The following is a 25,521-nucleotide window of genomic DNA, read 5'->3' on the forward strand; positions in this document are numbered from 1 at the left end:
CCTTTCCCACCCCAATGAAGCTTCCACCCGCTTTGGATTTGAAGTGGATCAACCTTAAATGCAAGAGATAATCAGGCAAGTGAGGTTATAATTTGAAGGCTTTTCTCAGTGGTAAAGATGGAATCCTACAGGGTGTGATTAGCTGGGACTGCTCTCCCCAGTGTCAAGACCGAACAAGAACAAGGATCTAATTTATCACCATGGATCATTCCCTGCAGGACCCAAGCTAATCATATCTTCCTTAATTAGACTGAGACAGAAGGCTAGTTTGATTGAGATTGTCATGCAAAAATTACTGGGGAGGCACTGGTGCAGAGAGGAAAGAGACAACATTTTCTCTAGAATGGATAACGCACGAAGATCCCTCTGCTATTGAAGGATTGCTCAGAATCTGATTAATTTCATCCTATCTTTTTGAAAGAGTGCCTTTCAGAGCAGCAGTTTTCAATTGTGGACTACCTTTTATATGGTCTGTGCAATGTAAATGTAGCTAAGAAAAGCAGCACTGCTATTGAGTGACTCTCAAACTATTAATCAAGCATCTGTGCCTCCACTGGAAAAATGAGGGCACATAGGCTTAAAAAAAAGTGAAAATCCGGGAGAGGAAATACAATAACAATACATGCTTTTATCCAGTGAAGTCTCATACTACAGTTTCATTTCAGTGGCTGTTCATGCTTCCCTGACACAACATCGAGAAAAGACAGCAATTGGATATGTTTCTGCTCTACTGCTTTGATGCAGCGCCGAGTAGAGGCTAAGAGCCACTCACAGCCAGTGTAGATGAAGTGCTTCCACAATACTAACAATGGGTTGAGTTTGTGTTCCTTTTTTTTTCCTCCACTGCAGACAGTGAGAAGGCTGTTCCCAGAGACAGACAAATCAGTCCTCCAGTCCCACTGCCTAAAAGCCATGAAAGCAGATCATGTCTTAATTATAAAATAGTTCACTGAGAGCAGGAGAGAATCTAGGCACCAAGAGGATTCTATCAATGCTCAATTATCTGTCATATTGGGCTCTGCCTAAACTACTTACAGCTTGCACTGTTTCAGCCTTCTGTCCCCCATAAACACCATAACCTTCTTGGCACAGCTACTACTCCGCCAGTCGCTTCCCAGTACCAGCACACGGGTTTGCTCTGTCCTTGCTGCAGAACTTGGCACATCTTGTTGAGCTTCCTGAACCTCCTCCTAGCCCAGTCCCCCAGGTCCCTGAGGTCTCTGTGCTAAGGTCCTGCAGTTTCCTCTCTTGGCCACTTGAACTAGAGGAGCATCATCTGTCAGCTGTGTCATCGTTCCAGTAACTCGTGGTTTGAGTTGTATCTGCAGTTTATGAAAAAAACTTTCAAACTACTGATCCTAGACTAAGGCCTGCTTATCAACCCTGCATATTCAACATGTTTCTAAACCACCGTACTTCAGCAAGAACCTAGGGCATCACACGCACCCACCCTTATAAAACACCAGCAGCTATTGGTACACCAACTGCACATCTCTTCAAAATTGAGTTCTCCTTCCTAGGATGTTTCAGCAAAACGCAGTAACTTCCTACAGAAAACAGTGCCCTACTTTAGCTATGAGATTACTGACAAAGTTAGGACTGAAATACCTGAGTGAATGTGACAGCATGTTAAAACACCATACCAAATGTAGGTCTTTCTCCCTTCCCTTTAGAACACCTAGAAAATACTATTTTAACTATGAATTTTTTAAACCAAGTGGACGAAAGCTATTAGCTCAGAACAGGAGTTCCAATATTCAAAAAAGAAACTTAGGAAAACAGACAGTATTATTTCTCTGAATAATTGAGGAATTCACAGATCTTGAATATTGCACGCACTTCTGACCTTCTCATCTGAGAAGAGTAGTGACAAAAATCAAAAAAGTACAGTGAATAACAGCTAGGATAAAGATACTCAGTGGCTTTCATCTATGAAGATTATAAAGTGAGGAGCCTCATCTGTCTCAAGTAAACAGCTGAACATGGGAACTTGATACAAGATCTTTAAAAAACATAAATGGCACAGACAAGGCAAATACAAAGCAATTATTCACTAATTTAAGACCACACAGGCATTAGCAGACAATGAAATAATCGAGCAGATGTTTTAAAAACACAAGCAAAAGAAACTGCTGTAGAACTTACTGCCAAGGACATGAAGTCTTCAAAAATAAACTACAAAACAGCAAACCAAAGGTAGACTAAGGTCTAATAAAAATGTACAGCTATAATCACTAGCTCAGGAAGTCTTTAAGATGCTCCCTTCTGAGGTGGATCACCAACTGAAGCAGGCACTTATCCTTTCCTCACAGCTTTTTCCTTAAGACAAACTACTAGTCATACTCGGAAGCAGAGTCCTACGCTACACGAAGTCTGGGGTCTCATCCTCTATTTTTTCCCATACATTACACTCTCCTCAGCTTCTGTGAGCCACCTGCTGTGAGGAACCAAAGAATTCTGTGTTACCCTTTTTGATAAAGGAATTGCTTTTTCGTCATTCACCAGAGGTTGCATATACCTGAACGTGACTTCAGAGAGTCCATGAAGAATCATGTCTCACGCTAAACTAACAAAAAGATGTTTTGATAGAATTTCAGGCACATTAAACCACTTTGCAAGTAAAAGAGCGCTTACTTGCTCTCTCCCTACAGCATCGCAACCTGATCAATCCACAGAAAAGTCAGGTCACAAAGCAAACTTCACTACCTTTCACTTGGGTTTTTATGCCATTTCCACCACTCAAAAGAGACTAAGACAATGAAGGAATTCAAGGACACTCCTTATCTCAGGCAAGAGATTTAAAAACAAACAAAACCAAAAAAAAAACCACACCAATCTCCCCTCTGCCCCCAAATCTTTCAATAATGATTCTGAACTTGGAAAACTCATGTCTATGGTCCTATTGCTTCCTTTTCAAACTATGTTTCCAAATCTGGTCAAAGTGTCCCAAATCTAGTCCCTCCTACATTGCAACTTAAACCCCATGTAGGAGAAAGGGCACAAAACTTTGAATACAGAATATCCTGAGCTGGAAGGGACCCAACAAGGGTCATCAAGTCCTACTCTTGACTCCGGCTTAGAATTGAGATCGTTGTCCAAGAGCACTGACGGGCTTGGGGCCATGACCACTTCCCTGGTGGGAAATAAAAAAAATTTAAAAAGGCAAAGTATCAAAAAGATTTTCCAGAATCATGACTGGCAAACCAAAAACTTAATTCTAGCTCTGTATGCTGCAATCTAATACTGCAGTTCTGTGCTTTTCCCTACCTTTCAAAAAAATCTTGGAGGGCAGAGAAAGCTGTGCCAAGTTTTCTAAACTGTAGATATCTGCATTTTCCTCCTTGCTCTCTTGACAAAAACACTTTACAAACAGTAGAGGGCAGCATTTCTCTATTTCCACTGGAAAGGATTTCTCTGCTTGCTTAACAGTAGTGTTTAAGAATGTAAACCACACGACAGCCTACAGTACACTATTTTTTCCAAAGTCTTCATTTTACAACAATACACTTCACACCCTATCCTATAGGAGCATCAGAATTAAAGCAAAAGTAAAAAACAGAGTAAAGATTTGATTCTGCCAGAAAGTTTTTCATTTCATTCATTATATTCATGACCTGCTGACAAAAATGTCTCCAAATAGTGTTTTATAAATAGTGGTGCGCTGATGATGAAAAAAACACAACACCGCTTAATTCTGATTTTATTCTCTGAATGAATATATGAAGGAACACTAATTAGTGGGAGAAAAAGTAAAGGCTTCTAGGATCACCAGTGACTTCTAAGGAAACGGAAATAATCCTATTTTGTAATTAACTTTTCTGTTTAACAGGATAATCAGATACATAGTTCTCCAATCCTTGTGTCAGGAAAGCTACATTAGAAGAAGCTACAGCAAATAGCACTCATTATTTTAGATAACCTTCATTTTGGGGTCCAAAACCCAAACTGATGATTTTCCTTCAAAATTACAGGAATTGAAACAATTTTTTCCTGCTGCATCTCTCGAATAACAAATTCCTAATAAACAAATTAATGTCATCTTTAAAATCACCCAGCTCCATCACAACGAGCTAGTGTTATCTACATTATAGTTATAAAAGGCTTTTATTGAGCTAATTACTTTAGCAACAAGGAACCTTTTGATTTGTGCCTTTAATTTGTTTTGGCTTAACTCTTATTGTTCCTGTACTAATATTTGGTTTGAGCAGTTATTGCTATCTTTGTATTTTGGAAACATTCCCTTTCTAGTTAAGACAAGCTCTTCCACTTTTTCTTCCCCCACCCCCCCCCCCCCCCCCCTTTTTTTAAGAGCACTTCCCTCACCATTCTAGCACTACTCCTAACTGTGTGTGTACACAACGCAGGGTGGCAATTACATAACACTGTATAAAACAGTACTTTCGAATCTCCTCAAGCTGGCCAGATGGTCTCCAATAAATTTCTCAACCAATTAAAAACAGGATGAGAGTTATAAGAACCATGCTACTTCTAGCCCAACGTCAAACTTCTCTCCATTCCCCTGTATTTCAACTGCTTGCGTAACACTAGCTGAGTACATCAAATACTGTAGACAACCTATTAGGAAGTAAGAAAATGGAGAAATCGATGCATATTTCACCAGACAAGACATGATGATTATCTCCAGGAAGTTTCCTACAAAGAGCTTTTAAGATGTGTTGATTATGAATGGGTCACTAAGTTCGCCGCTTGTCCTCAGCCTAACAGGCATTGTCATCGCATCAAGACCCACTGCAACAAAAAGCAACGGCGAGCTCAAGTATTCACTAGCTGTCTTCATAGACTGAAGGAAGGTGAAAGCAGTAAGTAAAAAAGCTTCATGCAATAAGCTAGTTCTAGTTTCAGCTTCTTGAACAAGTTATTTTCTTATCAGTCCTAAGGACAAAGAGCAGTGGAAAGGTGCTGCGTGCATGGGGTTGGTTGTTTGTTTTGTGTTGGTGATTGGTTGTTTTTTTTGAGGAGAAAGTATAGTTCATTAAAACACTTTTTTTTTCTGAACCATGCTAATGCAGTCAAAATAGATTTTCTGCCTCAGTTATGTGATGGTTGTATTTTATCACATTTTTACAAATAGAAAAACAAAAAAAATGAAAAGAGGTCTCTTGGGTAAAAGCTTTACAAGGAGATACAGGAACACACTACAAGTCAAACACACGCTTCTGGATTACTGTGTATTTTCGAAGAGAGAAATGTACAGAAGTAAAAAGTCACCTATTAATTATAAAAAAACGGACTAAGTTCATCATTACGACATTCCAGGGAGCTCAGAGTTATGACAAAGATTAAGAAAAACACGCACAAGTGCAGGAAGGCGAGAAGCGTGCCTGTTCAGTTCTAGATTAACCGCTGCCACATTTGGCCAACCCATCAGCTGAGCACCGGGAGAGCCCCAGGCAGAGACATCTCTGTAGGCTGTTCAAGAGTCTGCTCTCAAGCTGCCCCACTTGCACATCCCCACTGTACAGAAAACACAGCTCACAACAAATGAGCAAAGCACTCCCCAGGCGTGTTGGCTTAACCGGGTAATGAAGACACTACAACTATAGGAGGGGAAATGCAACTAGCATCCTATTTTTCACAGGATGAAAGAACGTGTCACGCATATGAGGGAAAATTCACTGCAGCAGAGAACTCCATCTCAACTGCACACTTCAGAGATACCAAAACCACAACTGGCACAATCAGCCTTGTGGAAACAAGGAAGGAGAAAAAACATCCTCAGCATTTATTACACATCATGTGGGCACACATGCACCCACTGCTAGAGCACACACACACGGAGGAAGTAAGGGAGTCACTCTTGCAGCCACCATGGGTCGGTCACTAAAATGCCCTGAGCACTGTTCACTCCCTGTTGGACATGCAGATGAGTTCAGAGAATGCCACTGACTTCTGCCCACACTGACCTTTAAGACAGTAGCCCTTGGTTACAGTTCTACCAAGTATCAGAACTTCATTAAAGCATTTCTTCCCACCTCCCAACCCAGGATGTGGCAGCACACGGTCCTCAAAGAGCCAGCTCCAAAAAAGTCACATTACCACTTCTGAAAGTATGAGTAATATCCACTGACAATATAGCAGGCTATGATTAAGCATCAAATCAAGAAAACAGTGAAAAGAAAAGCAAGCCTTATGTTTGAAAAGCCCTGGTGCAACTTAATGCATTCACAAAATAAAAGCCATCATGCGCTGTGCCAGCTAGTAAGACAGAACTGACTAGTGGCATATGAGACAAGTCAGCCAGCAAGTTCAGCCATCCTGAAATCTCACTTCAAGTAAGACAGGAAACACTGTTGGGTTTTGGGTTGGGGGTGTGCTTTTTGTGGGTTTATTTTTTGGTACAAAAAAAACTAAATACCCTTGCCTGCTGAAGGAATCGTGCTAGGGACCATATGTCCAACTACGAACAACCCTACATTTATTCACCCACTGTTTTCTCCCACTGTTTTCATTACAACAGGAAACTATGCCAGAGCTGCTCACTCTGAGGGTCCGGCTTCAGAAGCAGCAGACAAGGAGACCAAACATTTTGATTCCCCTGATTCCCCAGTGCTCTCCTCTCCTCCTTCCCAGAGCACTGAGCTGTTAAAGCCTTATCATTTTACCTGCCTTTTCAGAGGCAGAGGCAATATAACTGCTCAGAACAATCAAATTCTCCTTTCCAGCAGCTACCTTTTAACAACTCTAGTGCTCATTTGACTTTTCCATGAGCTGCTTTAACTCACCAGCCAGCAGAAAAGCATTCCTAGTAAGTGAGCATTAAAGAAAAGGAGGTAGAAGCACTCTCAGTTGCAGCAACCTGACACATCAGTTCACTGTCACACCTGAAGCTACAGATTGAGTTGTTCTCCCATAATAAACAAGGACCACAGAGCAAAACTGATTAGAAATGAATGCTTCACTCTGCTACTCCCATTAATCCTACCTGAAAAATTACTCAAGCTGAGATCACCAGATCCTCCAAAATAAATTCACACAGTTCCAGAAGGGCAACTGGAGTTCAGAAAATGCTTTGAAGGGGTCTTTTGTATAGGATTGATTTCAGAAAGTTATTCCCCTTTTTTACTGCTGCATTCAGCATCTCCTCCAACCTAAATATAATCCACACCATGTTCTCAGAATCATGGAGAGCTGGAAATACTCATAGCCCATATGTTCTCAGAAATGCAAGTACTGTTATTTTACAGCCATTTGTTGCCCTTCGATCAACTGCTAACCAAACATGCACAGAACTGATGCAATAGCCAGATAATGCATTTCCCACTTATTTGTAGTATAAACTAGCAGCTTTTCCTTTTAAAAGGGGAGGGAAAATAAATACAAACTTCAGGACAAACATTCAAGAGCTTCAGGTAATGCTCGTCAGCTTCACATAAACACAACAAGCATTGGTCCAATTATCCCATTTCTTCAAGGACTCACACTTGAACAAATACAAGCTTCACTGATTTGCCTGCCTAAAAAGCTACACAGTTGTTGTTAAACCCAAAGTTACTGGAAAAGATATAGTTTCTAAATACTTAGAGTCATTTAGAAAGAACAAGCAAATGCATGCAAACAAAGGTTCTCTCTCAAGATACCCTGTATATGAAGCATGTGGCACAGATTGATACGCTTGTGATGTAGTTTCAGTGCATTCTGGTGAGATAGACAGGCCCATGTAAAAGACAGCCATTCAAGTTGACCAAATACAGAGTAATTGCCTCTCACTCCAGGATCTCCTGGGCCAAACCGTTGGCAGCTGGTAGAGCATCACGTTAACAGAATGACAACAATTTAAGAAAATCCTTTTTAAAAAGAAGTTAAATGCATAAAAGTTACTATATCCATGTAATTGATACGTCGTAAGACAAACTTTTTCCTAATGGCTTGCATTGGTCTATTTTCTTATGCTTTCTTCATCCTGCTTTTCAGATTTTACATGTCAGGTGACTTTACCATGTCCACCATTGTCACTTTGTGCCAACTTCTTCCTCACTCTTGATGTCTTCACTTGTCTCATTATGCACAAACCCATCCATCTTAGGAACTCACACAAGTCACCTTTCAGTTCCATCCATGGAAAATGAAATATAGTGTTGCTTTAGCTATAACTTCTGGACTTAACTGACCTCATGCTGCCTCGTGTTGTCCTGGGCTTCTTTACTTGCCATGCAAGGGGAAGTATGATCCCTGGCAAGTCTGATCTGAGCAGTAAAACTTCAAGCAGTCTTTAAAGCACTTGTTCACGACCACAACAAATACCTGCAGTGGGAATGTCATTTCGCCTGGTATGACTACAAAATCAGTATTCTCTGCTTGTATTCCTCCTCATTTTTGTCAGATAACCTTTAAATCCACCTACAGCATGCATTCCTCATTCTTAACAGCACACCTCGTCTCCTGTTCCAAACGATGATCAGCCAATCCTTTAGTCTGCAGGCAACCACCCTTGGTTTTGACACCTACCAGCTATCCTAGTAGGCAGCTGTTTCTTTGGCACTGCTTTATGCTTCAAGATTACATACAGGAGCAATTTCATACCATCTGCTGACACTGCCAACGTTACTGTAGTGTATAAGTCTTTTTTTTTTTCACTTCCCAAAGTTTTTATGATGACTGATTCTGTACGCATTCCTTCAGCGCTCTTAACCAGATGGCATATCAAAGCAAAGCGCTGCCTTATTTGCACTACTCAATTGGCTCAGCAGATAACTATGATTTATATGCAATCCAATCAAATATATTTGGAAAGCTATTTGTATTTTAGTGAACACAAGAAATGTTGGCAAAATGAAGTTCCTTGCCAAAACCCATCATGACACATCACTTACATGTGCCAACTTCCAAGAGGTGCTGTGGACTAATTTAACACTCAGTGTATTTCTTAAGCTTTTAGTTTAATTATTTCCCATGTAACTGAGTTTTGATCTCTACGATTTTAAATTCACAAAATTCTAGGATTTGTTGCTCCACTTTAAGAAAGTATCCTTTGGGCCCATCAAGTGATTTTTGTATCGGGTTTACACATAAAAGCTTAAACTGTAGTTGTTTCCATTTTCACACCCTTGTCTCCATCACTTTTTATTTCCTTCCAACATCAGTCTTTCATTTTTCTACCCACAGTACCTCCAAAAAGTTAACACTGGCATAGGAGAAGTTACAAAGCATTTTCATACACTTTAATAGATCATATTTGGAATACAGGGGCAGGTACTCCAAAAAGCCACCAAGACAGCTAAGTGGCTAGAGCACACCAAGAAAAGGTTCAGAGAACTGGGCTTGTTTAACCTGGAGAGAAGCAGCTACAGGTTGAGCTAGCAGCAGCCTTCTCATGTCTAAAAGGAGGTTACAAAGAAAACAAACCTTACCCCTTTGTTGCAATGCACCTGCAGGAAGAGAGATGATGTTCAAACTAGGTAGCAGAGAGAGGTACTGAAGGTAAACACAGGGCAATCTCATATATACACTGCCCCCTTACCAAGATACCGTGTTTCAGCTACTGTCAGAAACAAGGCACTAGACTAGACAGATACTGCTCTGGTATTGCCCAAAAGCAGTACGCTTCTCAGTGTTTTGAAACAAAAACAGTACAAAATCACTCTTTTCCACTGCTGACTTACTAGAAATATTATTCAAGGACATTTTAAATCACTTGTTCAAATTCAACTATTTTACTTCCAAGTATACTACTGAACAACCAAGCCAAGGATGACTGCTCAAAAACTGCTGTTCTGGAAAAAATTCATGATTTTTCATATTCTGTATATTTTAAGTGTCATGTACTCATTTAAAACTGTTACTTAAATAAAATCATTACTGTAAGCACAGCCCACGTGCCTGCTCTTAATAGTATCCATGGTTGCAGTGATGCAAATTTGCCTACCTACATCAAACCAAATGTGCCCACATAAGGAGAGAAAAAATCCTGTATTAATCACTATTCTTTGCACTGGATGAGTGCAAAGTAAATCAGTTACACCTTAGAAAAAACGAAGTAGTTCAAGGACCTCTTTGCCCATCGCGAATACATCTTCATTCTGAATTAAGCACAGCAGAATTATCAAAGATCACATTATGAAAGATCTCAAATTCACTGGAAAACTCATCTCCCTGACCAAATTCTTTACTTTGCTATACTGTAATAAAGAAAAACAATGAATTGTTTCAAATATTTCTCCACTCATATAGGAGAAAGGGGTAGTAGTTATCACTATTTCTAATCCTATCATACATTTTTTAATGCTGATTTGAAATGTCATATGCATTCATTTTCCTTTTCATCACAGAAGTAGATTCAAGCACAAAATTACGGAATGTATTTTTCTTTAGATTACAGCTTTCAAGTCATCAGATGCACTGATGTTCACAGGAAACAAAACAGTCCTTTTAAAAGCACCAGTTTAAATAAACAGCTTTAGTTACAGATGCAAGGCACTACAGTAACATTTAAGTTAAATGGGGCCAAAGCTTCATCTGAAACAGACAGGAAGGATTAGGTGGTGAAAGCTCCAGGTGGAAATGCACGACCAGTCTAAGCCAATCTTAACTGCTGTTGAAGGAAAGGTGATCTCGTCCTCTTCCATACAGCACTTCTGTGAACAGACTTGCTGGTTTAAGCATTAGCCCTCATAGGGCTAGGCTGACCATACTAAAAAACAATGCTTTTTTTTCCCCAGAATAAATTTTCATCTGGCTTAACTTTCAGGATAAGTTATCTTTCTGCTCTTAGACAAGTAGATACAGGAAACTAAACAAACACACGAAACTAAAGTCAAGCAGCCCAGTGACAAAGATGACAACACTTCCCCCTCCCTTTAAAATAAAAGTACATACAGCAAAATTCAGGTACATACGAATTTAACCAAAGTCAAGGAACTAACATCTGATCCCAGTTTCAGAGCACCAAAGGTAGTATTTTAAAAGAATTACAGCAGCAACACCAAGAACTAACGTAACTAATCAAACTTGTGATTTTTAAAGAATGTTTCACTTCCAAAAAATGCACAGCTTAAACACCAGGAAGACCCCTTTGCTGGTGACAGACGAGGTAACTTCACCCATTCCAGTCAGCCTATGCTTCCTCCTGTCACACAGAACCATAAGGATCTATACCTTGCATTTTAATAGCTATCACTAAACCCATGCAATATTCTTAAAGATGCTCATACAAACCTCTTTCTCAAGAAACAGAATGAAATTAAACAAGTTTCATTGTTTCAAATTATCTAAAGATATTGCCGAAAGCCTGAGCAGCCTAGTAAACAATTAAACCTGCAGCTACTTGAACAACCATGGAAAAAAGGGAGCAATATAGGATACCACTCTACCAATAACAACAAAAATGAATATATTTTAAAAGCACACAAAAGAGCCTAATCTATCCACATTTCATAAGCACACTACTACTATACATTCCATTTATGCATCATGTTTTTCCTCTAGCAGTTACAAGTGGACTCTATTCAAAACAATCACCCACAAAACTTCATCCTAGTACACAAGTAATTACACTAAACTATTTGTATCTCTTCATCTCAAAGCAGCAAGATGCCCAGATTACAGAATACACTGAAATATATATCCATCCCTAGCAGAAATTCCCAGATTTATCACCTTTGATAAAGGTTATGTAAAACATGAATTGGAGTTCCACATTTCAGAATAAAAAGCAAATTCCTATAACAATTCACTCTTTAAATGTGCTAAAATAGCAAAGAACCTTACTGCAAAATGACAAAAAACCACATCATTCTACTACACGAGTTTTTCCAATGTGCACGATCAGCTCTTAGAAGAACTAAGATCTGTGACTGTTCTTAGCAACAACTACAGAATTTATTTTCACAATCAGTACATTTAAAGTTAAAAAATTCAACACTAGGAAACAATCAAGACATTTTCGTTACAGGTAAGCAAACCCTAAAAGAAAGGTTCCAGAACTTTTAAGATCACAGGCATTAATAAAAAGCTTTATCATCTTACCTTTGTTGTTACAATGCACAAGCAATCCATTGTTTCAGCATAGCAGGTATCTTTCCAAACATTTAAAAGGTTTATTTCCAATCACAGCTAAGCACCATCTCAAATGAGGAGAAGCACACTTACTGAATGGTCAAAATAGTACAGTGTGTGCCAGGATTCCCTTTGGAATCAGAGGTAGAAACAATGTGGAGAAAAAAAAGGAGAGCAAGCTAAAATACAAATGCTTTAAGTTTCATGAAAGATTCTCAACCTATTTTGATTATCTACACCTGAAAATCTTGAACTTATCCTTGAAAATATCTTAGAAAAGATGTCAAGTCTTATTCCATACCAGGCAAGTGCCTCCTCATATTCTGTTCCACATACTCCTCTTTCAGAATTACCTAACACATGAGAGTCATAGGGAATCATTTGATGAAAAGCAATACAAAATTATTTACAGCAAATCTCAATTCAGCTTCTCTTAGCTGGTTATGATTTCCAGAATGAAGCTGTCGTTCAAAAATAGTTATGGCTGGAAGCAAGCATTTCTCCTCTAACATCATTTCAGCATTTGCAGACTGAAAAATAGCTGATTTCTTAGGCAGTAATGAATGGAATATTCCATGTAGAACAGGGAGAGAAGAAAGTGGCAAGGAAAGAGTAATGCATATTGCAAGAGAAATGCTATTTTGAGCCCTGAATTAACCTAGAATTTCATTTCCTTTTGTAATGCTGTAATGCAGTGACAAGGCAAAGTTTGTGTGCACAGGCATTGTCTTCTCAGCCCAATTAGCACAGCTGGGAAAAGTCAAACACTTGGGCACAAAAGCTAGTCTGTATACTAAGTAACACTAAACTGGCAGTTCCATAAACAGGTAAGAATCTCATTATACTAATTTAGCACACAAAGAATTGAAAGCAACTAGTTAACACAGTTTCAGTTACCTTGCCCTGTTAGGTGTCTCTCTCCACCTTTGCTACCTGCACAGGGAAGCATTTTGAAAACTATTCAATAGACTATTTCAAACTATTAAAATATCATCTGCATTATTTCACATTCGGCACAAGACGTACAACTAGTCAAACTGTATTTCACATCAGCAAACAAGTCTAAAATATTCTAGGTATCTACCTAGGGCATTCTCACTATTCTCTTTAAGTTTAAAAACAACTTTCAAAATCAAGTCCAAGCAGTCTCTGGTATGCATTGCGTTAGTACAAGACTGTTCCCTCTCCTTTTTTGTCCTTCCAAGAGCTATTTTTCACATCACATCATCTAGAACAATAAAGCTTAATTTAGTAACAGCCTACTAAACACCTAGACAAGTAGCTGTCCCAGCACCTACTGGGCTCACACTTTGCTCCCCCGCTGCAAGACCACCGTAACATGCCGCAGCCCACCACCTACCATGGTCATCACCAATCTCAGGTTTAATGCAGCTACTACACGCACACCAACATTGAAAGTCAAATTTTATCCACAGGTATGCATCTTCTCAACTTTGAATGAAGCACACACATTTCACCGTGTCTTAAAACCAAAACCAAAATTGGCTTTGTTTTAAATGAGTTTTTCAATCTAAGCCTACATCTGAGGAAGTGGCCGGAGGCTTAGAGAGCACGTACATACACAACAGAAACCCCATGTACTGAATGGTATCAAATATTGGTTGGCAAGCTTCGGCTCAAGACAGCTATAAAATCAAAGAACAAGAATGCCATTTTCCCTTTAAGCAGATGTAACAGCAGAAAAATTGCAATTTTACCCCACTTGACTCCCTGGCTCTACACCATACTATATACTAGAGGGAAGGAAAAAAGCTAATAGTTAAAAAAAGGTAGAAAGTAAGAACTATTATTCCTAAAATTATGCATTTTATTTTTTTAATTTAGGGACAAGGAAGGGAGGACACTAGAAGATAATTCTCCCATTTCAAAATATAAAAAAAATCATTAAGCAAGAAAACCATATGCTAGCAAAAACTACTCAGTTCAGCTTAAACAGAACTTCAAGGTAAACCCCATACCATGCAGCCATCAAGACCATGATTTTTACCTCATGTGTCCAAGTCAAGCCATAGATACTTGTTATTACCTTCACATTGTCTCTGAAGTCTAAGAAATATTTCTAGTATGAATACCTAAGTAAAGTTTTCACTACTGCAAAGCATCAGTGGGAAAAACATGCATCTTTTGGACTGATATGGCTAACCCAGACGGAAGTATAAATCTCTGAAAACAGAGATTCTTCAGAAAACAGAGAAGCAAAGCACCAGTTAGGTAAGCTGTTGGGACTTTCCTTTGCCAGAAGAAAAAAATACTCTCATAGCTCAATACAAGGTATCGGCATGCAAATTATTCTTGAATTTCCCAAGTCTCCTGTTGAGAAGACTGCTTGTTATGTGCTTTGAACAGAGGATTTGATAAAGCACAAGCATCCAAGAAGACAAAAAAAGAGCAAATGCATTTTTAGGTGGCTTGGCACATATCCAGTGCCTGGCCCAGAAATGTCTCTAATGACCAGTTCAAGACATGCAGTCCACGTGCATGCTCCTTGCACAAACTTCACTGCACAAGTTCCTAATAGTACGCCCAAGCTCTGCCTGCCCATCATGCTCTGTACATCATAGGCAAAAATCAACGATGCTTTTTCAAATTTCTCTCAGCCATCTTGTTCCAAGATTAAGCTTCTACAGACTAATCCTGGCTACAACTGGCTTATGTTCCAGGGCAATCACTTTCTTCTCTTCCCTCCTTTTTTTAATTCTCATTTTCTTTGAGAATCCTTTAGAACTAAGGATCACCATCATGACATTTTTTCCCTGTCCACTCTCAATCATCTTTTAACAAGACCTGAGGCCCATTAGCCTTGCCACAAAAGGCATAACTTCTCAGAGTGACTATTCAGACTACGAGCTGTGGAAGAAGAGACCAATTCAGATAGTATGAAGAAGCAATTCTTGGTTGAGAATTCATAGATTATGAGTGGGCACACTAAACGTTTCCAAGCAGAGGGCACGGAGATTTTACTACAAGCACACTTGAACGTACTGACACCCACTGTACAAACCAGGACAAGCTACATAAGAGCCCTTTACCAATCAGTACACTACTATGCTTGAATTAAAGCCCTGCCTGGTAGCCCTCAAAACTCATCTTCAGCTAAGCACAAACAACAGAATGTGCATTTTAATTTAAATGGGCGGAAAACTTATTTACCAGTAAATAGATGTTGTCATGAGGCAAAACCCACGCAGAACAAAAAGACACCAATCACACGTACCCTACTGACAGAGCAAGAAATTTTGTAGCAAATACCAATGCACATTTTCATAAATATAATACACAGATGGATAAGCTCTCAAGGAGAGCTGCACATAAACAAACATTTCCCAGCCCAAAAACACAGTATCTGCAGACTGTTCATTGGAAATATTGCTCACAGAAGATAGATTTGAAAATATGAGTCAAGCATTCACGAGATTCTGCATTATCGTAAAAAATAACAGTATAGCTACTTGGGGACAAGTTTTAAAACTCCTTGAATGACCAAGCACATGTTAAATTTTGGAGCTCAGAAAAAAAAGTTGTTTAAGAAAAGGAACTAGGTAAGCAAAACAAAATAGAAACTACTGTAAATAAACAATACATTAACTTAGAAACTTCCTTCCTTTGAATTGTGTTTTGAGGAACAACAGAAAGATCTTGAAGGACACACCAAAACCTGAATCAAAATCAAGAAATGCTGTACCTTTAATACACTAAAGAGTAATACACCTCATGTCATGTAGCCAAGTAAGCATTTCTTAGCCAGTAAAATAACTATTATGCTACTGGATTTGTAAGAAGCACTGCAATCTCTTTATGTCATTCATATTTATTGAAAATAAACCTCTGTCCTGTCAGCTTGATGGGTCAGCAGCAATCAGCAACAGCCATTCTATTCAGTTTCATCAGAAATGGTGAAATGAAAATACATTATCTTTGTGACATTAAAAAAAAACAAAGCATGATACTTATGAGAGATACTTATGTGAGTAATGCAAAGGAAAGAGATGGGATTTGCTCATCTTGAAGGACCTACCAATTCTTTCAGGTTATATTTGGCCGTCACCTCTTGTGTCTTCACAGGCTTATTCTTTTACCAGTGTGAGAGATTCCTTCTACTAGTTAACTCACCAGATAGTTAAAGGAAAATTCATGCACAGATAACACACATACATTGAATAAATCAAGCAAATGAAAGCAACGCTTTGGAAAAATACTGACTTTGCAGGTAGTTTCATCTATCCCCAAATTTTAAAAGCGCATATGATTATTTAAATGCTACTTTGCTCTCGGAGTCTATGAGAAAACCTGTATAGCATACAGCTGTCACAGGTATAACCAGAGAAGCAGGCTCAGCTCGGCTTTTGGTATGTCAGCTGCCCAACTTCAGCAGATCTGAAGAGAGATTTCATAGACCTAGTTAAAGATCAAGCAGTACCATCACTACAAGTATTTTCTCGGTTCCTTTAGCAAAGAAAGCATTAAAATTTTAAGATGCTGTAACCTAATCCAACCATCTTAGAACCTGGGTGCACAATGTAATTACTACAAATAAAATAAAAACCCACAATTGGATATCAAATTCATCCAATTTCTTTTAAGTTTTCCTTTTACTTCTGAATGAAGGAGAGTTTTTATAAATAACAGATTTTTATTGTTTGTGCATGCATTCTGAACTGACTTAAATACTCGGATTTGTACAAATAGCCTGGATTTCAAGATCTTTCAGGAATGAAAAATACATAGCAAGCCAAATATCATTTCCCTACCATAGAAGTTAGCATGGGGAAAGCAATGAGATGCCCAAAAGTCCTGAGACCATACATTAAGAGATACCCAAAAAACAAGCGTGCTATTTCTGCAGGAGCATAGTTGAAATAACAGACAACACACATGTATAAATACAAGCCTAAAGCAACAGCATGACAACAGGGTGTACAACAGTCAGACATAACATATCGTCAAGTTAGCCAGCACTGAGTCTCTCTAAGTATTAAGGCAAAGAAGACACTTGAAGATAGTGTGACAGGTCTAGGTAATTTCTCCAGGAACAGCCTGCTATTAGGGCTGGTACAACTGACTGTATTTGTAAAGGCCAGATGAGGATATTGCAGTCAGCACAACCTGCAAACAGAGAAACAGAACTATAGCATCCTGCAGCTTTAGCAATGCATTCTGTGCGACTCTTCTCAGGAATTTCCTCTAAGATCCTGATTAGTTATTTGATAACACCTTTCCATTTCGGAAATGGAAAAACTGATACTGCCCATTAAATACAGACTTTTTCATTCCACTAGAAACCATACCTCTGAAGATTTTTCTTCTAGACTACATTAGCTCACCTTAAGAAGTCACACAGAACTATCAAAAACATCTTACAAAGGTTAAAGACATTACTGCTTGCTTTGCCAACAAGAACAATTCCCACATAGGAGAAAATTACATTAGCTTAATCCTACCTCTGTTCAAAATATCCACATTAATTATCTTTCTTTTCACAGATTTTGAACAAGTTGAACATGAACCTGCAGTATGCTTAACAGCAAAGGCAGCTAACAGCATCTACGCTGCATTAGCAGAAGCACAGTCAGTAGTATCAGGGGAAACTATGACTCCACTCTGCTTGTGACTTCTATTGATGCATCTGCAATACTGCATTCAATTTTGGGCGCCCCAACATGAGGAAGATGTTGATAATCTAGAGCAAGCTCTGCAGAGAGCCATTAACATGATGAGGGGGCTGGAAGCTTACTCCCTGAGGGAAGATGATGGCACTGGTCTTGTTTTAGTTTTGAGAAATAGGTTCAGCAGAACCTAAAAGTAGCTTTCTAGTACTTCCAAGACAACAGGGACACGTGCATGTTGCATGATGAGCAAATATTAGGGAAAAGAAATAAATTGGAAGAGAGATTTCAATCAAAAATAAGGAAGCACTTTTCCCCCTTTTTCCCCTCCATGACAGTCCAGCATTGGAACAGCTTGCCCTGAGAGGTTTTAGACTCTCCATCTTTAGAGATTTGAGACTCCACTGGATGAAATTCTTAGCAATCTAGTCTCATCAGTGAGCCTGAATCATTCTATGATTCCAAGATGATTAGACAGTTTCATTCCACCCTGTCGTGGCCTGACATTTAGCTGACTAGTCTATAATTTCAGCTGTTTTCTTACCTTACATCCTCTTTTATTTTCTTAGAAGACAGTAAGCCAGATACTCTCTTGTTTAAGTGTGGGAAAACCACACCTGAGCCACCATTACTCATTAAACACAGATCTGTTAGCCTAACTGTATAAGTAAGACAATCTAAGTAATGTTCCACCTCCTAAGCCAAAACGTTTATTTTGAGACAAGTTTTTGTTTGTTTTTGAGGGGAGCTGTTTTTTTCTTCCAGCTTCTAAAATCAAATTACTGTGGTTACTTTTAAATCAGAGAAATTAACAAGTGTCTGCTATTCACCTTGAATTTAAATTATCAAAATATTAAAACACACGTGGAAGAAAGAATTAAATAACACATCACAAAACCATCTCCTTAGCAATATACTATTCAATTAGGTCAAAGTAGACTTCTACCAGTGATTCAAGTTTCACCACGTATTTCTCGAACGCAAACTGTCCCACCTACAGATGGCACTACAGATCACGACAAACAGCTTTACAGACCACGCTTCTCCTGCGCAGACACTTCTCTCACTACCACTAGCATTAAGCGATCCAGCTTTAGATTGTTAGCTGCTTTACCAACACAGACAAACTCAGGATTTAATGCTCGTAAGGAAATGGTATGGACCCCTGAACCTTCTCAAAGTGAAATGATATACATCCTTCTCTAGTCCTTAGTACTGAAAGGACTAACATTCCCTCCCTGCTCATCACTGTCTTGAATCTCTCTCCTTTTTTTTTTTTGCCTCATTATCTTTTTGTATTGGAAACTAAAAGAAATAAAGCTGTCAAATATGGTTCCAGGAAATATAAAAGGATGGAAAGTGAAACAGATTGCTGTGAACAGGAAAACTGCAATCTGTAGCTCTAACTTTCATTAATACAGTACAGTACCTATGGGAACTACGAAATCCACTTCTGATCCAGAAGGAGTAAAGCAAAAACAACTCTGCTGTCTTCCATTCAAAGTCCTCAGGCAACCTAAGCTTGCATACCACTACTCTATGTATATATACAAGCACACATTGCTAAAAAGTCATTTCCAGAGTCAGCTGCATAGAAAGAGTTCTTGTAATACAACCCGTAATCACTTCAGGGAAGCATTATATTCCCACTCTCAAGCAACTTTTGCATACACCAGTGTCAGCTGGAAGAAAACTCATTTGGTCCAGAGTAACTACAGCAAAAACATATCATTAAGGCAAAAGAAACAAGACTTAAGGTATGGCATCCACAGCTAACAATTTGCAAGCAAGAAAAAAAGACTGCCCCATTCTCATCACTTACAGTCCTACCAGCCTGGCATGCGATACAACAGAGCTAAAATAATGTCCAAGTGCATCTGGAATGCTGATCTCATTATAACTGGTTAATGAACTAATATTGAATTGGGCAGCAGCCTTGCACATCTAAAAAGTGACGGTTTCTGTTCAAAAACAAGCTAGCTACAAACGAAGTGATATACACTAAACTCAAGTTCCCCCTGGTCTCTAGTTTCAGCAAACAAAAATCATCAGAGTTTGCACGTGCTGTACCAGTATTGCAGTAACATTACACCCTTGAGTTGATTAAAACTAAGTATTAAAAAAATAAAGTACCTCAGAAAGAGGTATTCCTGAAACCAAAACGCATCAAGTTTTACAGAATAAAAACATTAACCTTCACGTACTACACATAGCAAGTGTGCAGAATATAGACTGTCGATACATAATTTCTCATTTGTTTGATTGCTTTGGTGGTGGTTTTTTTGCTTGTTTTTCTTCTAATTTTCAAAATATTGAGGGAAAGGTATTGAAAAAAACAGTCAGTAAAAAACTTAAGACTGGCAATATGTACATAACTACATGTTTACTGTAATAATTATTATATACATTTTTGAAAGCTGAACAAAGACTTACACATCCACTAAAAAAGCAAATGAAATGAATGCTGAACTACCACACTTCAAAGTGGTCCATCTATCTAACTGTAATGCATAAAAACTGCATTCCTCAAGCAGTATTCTAACTAATGAAATATGAGATAAACTTTACTGTAAGTGACAGACTGAGAAAAGCCCAGTTTCAGTTCCACTGAAACTAGCATCAGCACCAATGTACACAACTAAGCTTTTAAATAGTCAAAGTATATGTAAGACCTACCTCATATATTGAGGGTCAAACAACTGCTGGACTTCCACATGATACTTGAGACAAAAAGTCCCAAGGAAGACAGGTGGCTTTGTCAGAAATGTCCAAATCCGGGCCACTTTGAAGAATAACAAAGTAATCCAAGCTGTATCAGGTTCTGTTCATGTAACACTATATACCAGGACCACCAGACTGTACAGGAAAAACAGTTGCTTCATCTAGCAAATAGCTCAGCAAGCCATATACTAACATCTACGGTAAGACTTCCCGAATTAGGCCATTCTTCCTTTCAACACACTCGTCACTTTGCCACAACAGCATGTCTGTTGTCATCAGTGCTGTGCCATAGACAAGTCCTTTTATTACTGGCAGCCTACTACCACAGGAGGACAATATCTAGAGATGCCAACTTGGTAACTAACTTACACATTTACATGCTTCCGTACAGAACATTTAGAAAGATACAGGGTCAAGAACACCCTTTAGCTGATCAATCAGTCTTTCTTCTTGGGGACTTCCTGGTGGTGAAGCAAGCAAGGTTTTAGTGAATTAGCTTCCCAGTTTCAGAGCAGTGTGAGTAATCACAAAGCCTGAATTTAACAATATGCTATTCTACACTTCGGATTTCAGCACGTTTCCCCTATAGGCGAAGCAAAAAATGCATGTTACAGCTGGAACACCATTAACACAAATCTCACAGCAGGAGGTACTTGCTTCACAATCCAGCGGCTTTAATTATAAGCACATTTAGCAAGACCAAAATTGTTTCATAGGGACATAAATCTTCAAGTCCGTTACACTGTTCCAAGATGCATTAGAAAAAAACATTTGAGACAGATAGAGCTATACTGCGCCTTTAAAGACTTTCAATGAGGGAGATTCCTCCCCCCCCCCCCCCCCCAAAAAAAAAAAAAAAACAACAAAACTATTCTGGCACTTAGGAAGACATTTAAAACATTTTAGTTTAGCCTATTACTATAGAGCACAAAATATTATCTTCCTCTTTATATTTGCCCACAAACAAAAAAAAGTCCGTTTCCCAATTAAGTGTTCATTTCCTTCATACAGCACCAATTATTTCTCCATTTCTTTTTCAAGCTTCAGATCTTCCTCACTAGTCTCTTTCTAAGGACTTACTGAACTTTTCTGTATTTTTTGCAACGTAGTACCTTGATTTAGACAATACTTCCAGCAAAGCTTTATGCAGATCAAGTAGAACAGAAAGGTTTTATACCACATGCCCATATTGATAAGATGTGTCTTTTCATGCATTAACATGACATGGCAGACTCCCTTCAAGATTCACAACCAGCCCAGACCTTTTCCAAGAAACCACTCCTTAAATATTCAACCTCTATGGGTGCTACACAACTAGAACCCAAGCCCAAGACTTGATCCAGCTGAACTAGAGCCTGCCCGTTAATTACTTAAGCTGCTCAAAACTTCACTGTAGTATTTGCTTCCAAAGCAGCAACACACCATTCTCTTCCCATTTATAATTTTATCAGGATATTTTCACTAATAACTCAAACTAGGATGCACTCCTGAGGAATTTCATCAGATAAATAATCTCAATATAGAGCCTGTTAAACCATACCTGTAGTGTACCGAAGTCAGAATTTAGCACATTTACCATTTCTTCCTACCAGGAGAATTAGTACCAGGTTAGGAAGGAAAAGTTTGACAGAACTGTTTGCAACAAGCACACTGACTGTATTTGGCTCCAATATATAGAATCATAGAATTTCCTGACTTGTAAGGAACCCACGAGGACTATCCAGTTCAACACCTGGCTCCACACAGCACCACCCGAAAATCAGACCCTATGTCTAAGAGCATTGTCCAAACACTTCTTGAACTCCGGCAGGCTCCGTGCTGTGACCACTGCTCTGGGGAACACGTCCCACTGCCCAACCACCCTCTCGGTGAAGAACCTTTTCCTAACGCCCAGCCTGAACTGCCCCTGCCACAGCTTCAAGCCATTCCCTTGAGTCCTACTGTCAGCCACCAGGAAAAAAAAAAAAAAGACCAGGGCCTGCCCCTCTACTCCACCTTGTGAGGAATGTGTAGGCCATGATGAGGTCTACCTTTGGTCTCCTCTAGGCTGAAGAGACCAAGTAACTTCAGCCGCTCCTCATACATCTTGCCCTCTAGACCCTTCACCATTTTTGCAGTCCTCCTTTATAAACTCGAGCAGTTTTATGTCTCTCTTAAGCTTTGGTGCCCAAAACTGCACATAGTACTTGAGGCAAGGCAGCACCAGCGCAGAGCAGGACAATCCCTTCCCTCAACCAGCTAGCAATGCAGTTCTTGACACACCCCAGGGTACAGTTGACCCTCCTGGCTGCCAGGGCACACTGTTGACTCATATTCAATTTGTTTACTAATATACACTAATGTGCCTTTCCCTGCTCAGTTTTCTTATCACTCACTAGTGAGAATTGATTTCATCTAATTTCCCAGAAAAGTCCTTCTGTAAAAAACACAGCTGTATAAATAGCTGAAGCTTTCTTACAAACGGAAAAGTTTTCTTATCACAAAGTTATGGCTTTAAATTTTCCAAGTTATTCATGAAGCTATGACTGATGAGCAGTTGATATTGACGGGTATATGCATACTAAACCTGTCAAGTTCCAAATTGAGAGTGTAAATCCAATTCAATGGTCACTTAATGGTGCATTTCATAAACAAGTTCCTGACAAAGCAAAATGCATGCATCTGTTATCAAACATTCCGAAGGTTAAATTCTCTAGGACTACTGAACTTCATACTGTAAGTATTTTATAAAATGAAGGAAATGTAGGGAAGTTGAGTTAATAGTCTCAACCAGAAGAACAGAACAGATAACATACCTCTACACTTGGGCTAAGGCTGCTTGGCAGTGTTTCTGATGTCACTGTTGTGCTTGGAAGGCTGGAGAAGTCCCAGGTGTTCACAGGCTGTATTGGTTCAGATGGTTGAGAGTGATCGATACATTTTGGATTGTCCAGTAAGGTCACTTCATAAAATTCTTGAATATCTAAAGATGTGGGGAAAAAACAGTGAAGATGGTAACTATGGAGCCTATGACATTCTGAGCATGACATTTTCATCCCACAAAACAAATTAGATACCTACTACTTTATCTGCGTATTACAGATGAAGCCATATCACCACGACCACTTGACCTTTCCCCCAGGACACACAACTCTCTCTGTGCCCCATACCTCAGCGCTTACGTGTTCCCACTCACTTCAGGCTTCTGCCACTTGTAGAACTGCTACTGGCAGCATGAGCTGCAGCAGGAACAACAGAAGCATATGGAATAACTGCAGTGGAGTAGTAGAAGAGATGGGTGTCTGTTTCAGTTCATGGTATATGTAACATCCAATAATGTAGCCTTTGGTCATCTGATATCTCCTGTTTAAGGCCAATATTAGAAGGTCTTTTCTGTGGTATGTATTTTAATTAAACAAGCACAAAAATACAAGTATACTGTTGGAATCAGCAACAACAAATTAAGAGAAGTTAGGAAAAATGAGATGGATCAAGATATGCTGAAAAAACAGCTGATGACTCAAGCAACAGAAATAGGATTAAACAGTGCGAATTACAAGTTATATTTATGAACTAATAGCTTTTTCTACAACCCTGAGGGCTCAACTGGAAATTTCTGGGGAAAAAGAATCTGGCTGCATTAGTTTAATGTTTTTATTTTCTACTGACATCCTATCCACTAAAAAAAAAAAAAAAAGCAATCTAAAGAAGCATCAAGGGTGATGCATAAGCATCCAGAACTCGCTACTGCAACTATAAGCACTCATTAAAATCACTCAAAAAATATAAATATGAAAAGGTATAGGATAAGGCAAGGACAGATAAAAGCATGTGTTTTATAAAGCTTTTAGGCTCCTCTTGAAAGTAAAAAAAAAAAAAAAAGCTAAACAGGAGTTATAACTAATGTTTTTAATTACACCCACTTCACAGAAGACAAACATTTCAGACAAGGCTAGCCCAAGAAGTAAATAGGATCCAGCCATCAATAAGGAGGGTTCTAATCCACAAAATTTTGTAGCTTTTCAGCAGCTGCCCAGAGATGGTAACAGAGGCACAGTAACTAATTCCTTTATAGATAGAGTTGCACCACAAAAGAAACACCACACAAATGAGAGACATCTTACTGTTGGTGGTATTCCAGACTTAGACTTTGCTACAGAAATTGTACTCCCACTCTTTAAAAGTTCAGAAAAGTACAGTTTCTCAACTTCCATTTCCGTCTTTTCTCTGAGCAAGAGTCAAATTCCTATCAACTACTTACATTAATTTTTAAAGTTACACTTGCTCTTAGCACTGCTGATTGGAAGAAACAGTAAGGGTTGCCGAGGATGTTAGGTGACCTAGATATACAGGAGCAAACCAGCCTAAGAGATACAAATTGCCTTTAAACCTTTCACATTAGCTCCCACAGTTGCAAATTTGCCTTGTAGCTGCATTAACATTAATACATCAATCAAGCATACCAAGTTTTTTTTTCCCCCCTGATAGACAGTACTTTGTATATTAAAACAGGCAATGTTTTAGATTGATCTTGCAGCTGCAATCCACAGCAACCAGGACATGAAGATTACTACATTATTTATGGGAAGGGCTTATTTGTGCAAGTGTTTTACAGCAGAAATCTAGGGCATCTATCCTCAGTTCTGGTACTTTTAAGTCTCACTGCCAGCGGAGGTAGCCATTTATTCATACTGCACAATGCCTTGTTTCAAAAGCATGTTGTTCCCCACACATCTCCACTCTTCCATCTATGAAGGACACAACAGTAGAGTCACTATTGAAAGGTGTCAGACATATATACACCACTTGATATTGGGATTAGTTTCTGTTTATCCTGAACTTGCTCAAAAGCCAAAAAAAATCCTAAGAACTTGATGCCTACACAATACTACTATTTTTTTTTTTAAAGGGAAACATTAATTTACATTTTTACTGTTCAGAATGCAAACATTAGGCCAAGCTGTCTGTGCACCTTGAATACATTCAAGTACACAAGGAATAAGTGGTGGATGCTTACATTTTTGTGAAGCCAGAAACTTAAGACATACAAAGTCCAACCTTAAAAAGGTTTTTCCTTCTGGTCTACTGCTACGTGTCAGCTTACAAAAATATTTTATCATGTGAGCATGATTAAAACATCTAATGTGAACTCTTACTAATCTGAAGATGCATTTTTATTTAACAT

General features: G+C 38.8%; 1 protein-coding gene across 2 annotated transcripts in view; it reads right to left on the reverse strand.

The window, feature by feature from the left end:
* DLG1 (discs large MAGUK scaffold protein 1) overlaps positions 1 to 25,521 on the reverse strand; it is a 151,780-nt gene that overhangs the window by 111,074 nt on the left and 15,185 nt on the right. For both annotated transcript variants that reach the window (XM_035544711.2, XM_035544709.2), the window contains exon 3: positions 23,153 to 23,319. In XM_035544711.2, coding sequence (XP_035400604.1) covers positions 23,153 to 23,319 — 167 coding nt within the window. The remainder of the gene's footprint in view (positions 1 to 23,152; positions 23,320 to 25,521) is intronic.

This window comes from Cygnus atratus, chromosome 9, assembly GCF_013377495.2.
Source record: "Cygnus atratus isolate AKBS03 ecotype Queensland, Australia chromosome 9, CAtr_DNAZoo_HiC_assembly, whole genome shotgun sequence".
NCBI lineage: Eukaryota > Metazoa > Chordata > Aves > Anseriformes > Anatidae > Cygnus > Cygnus atratus.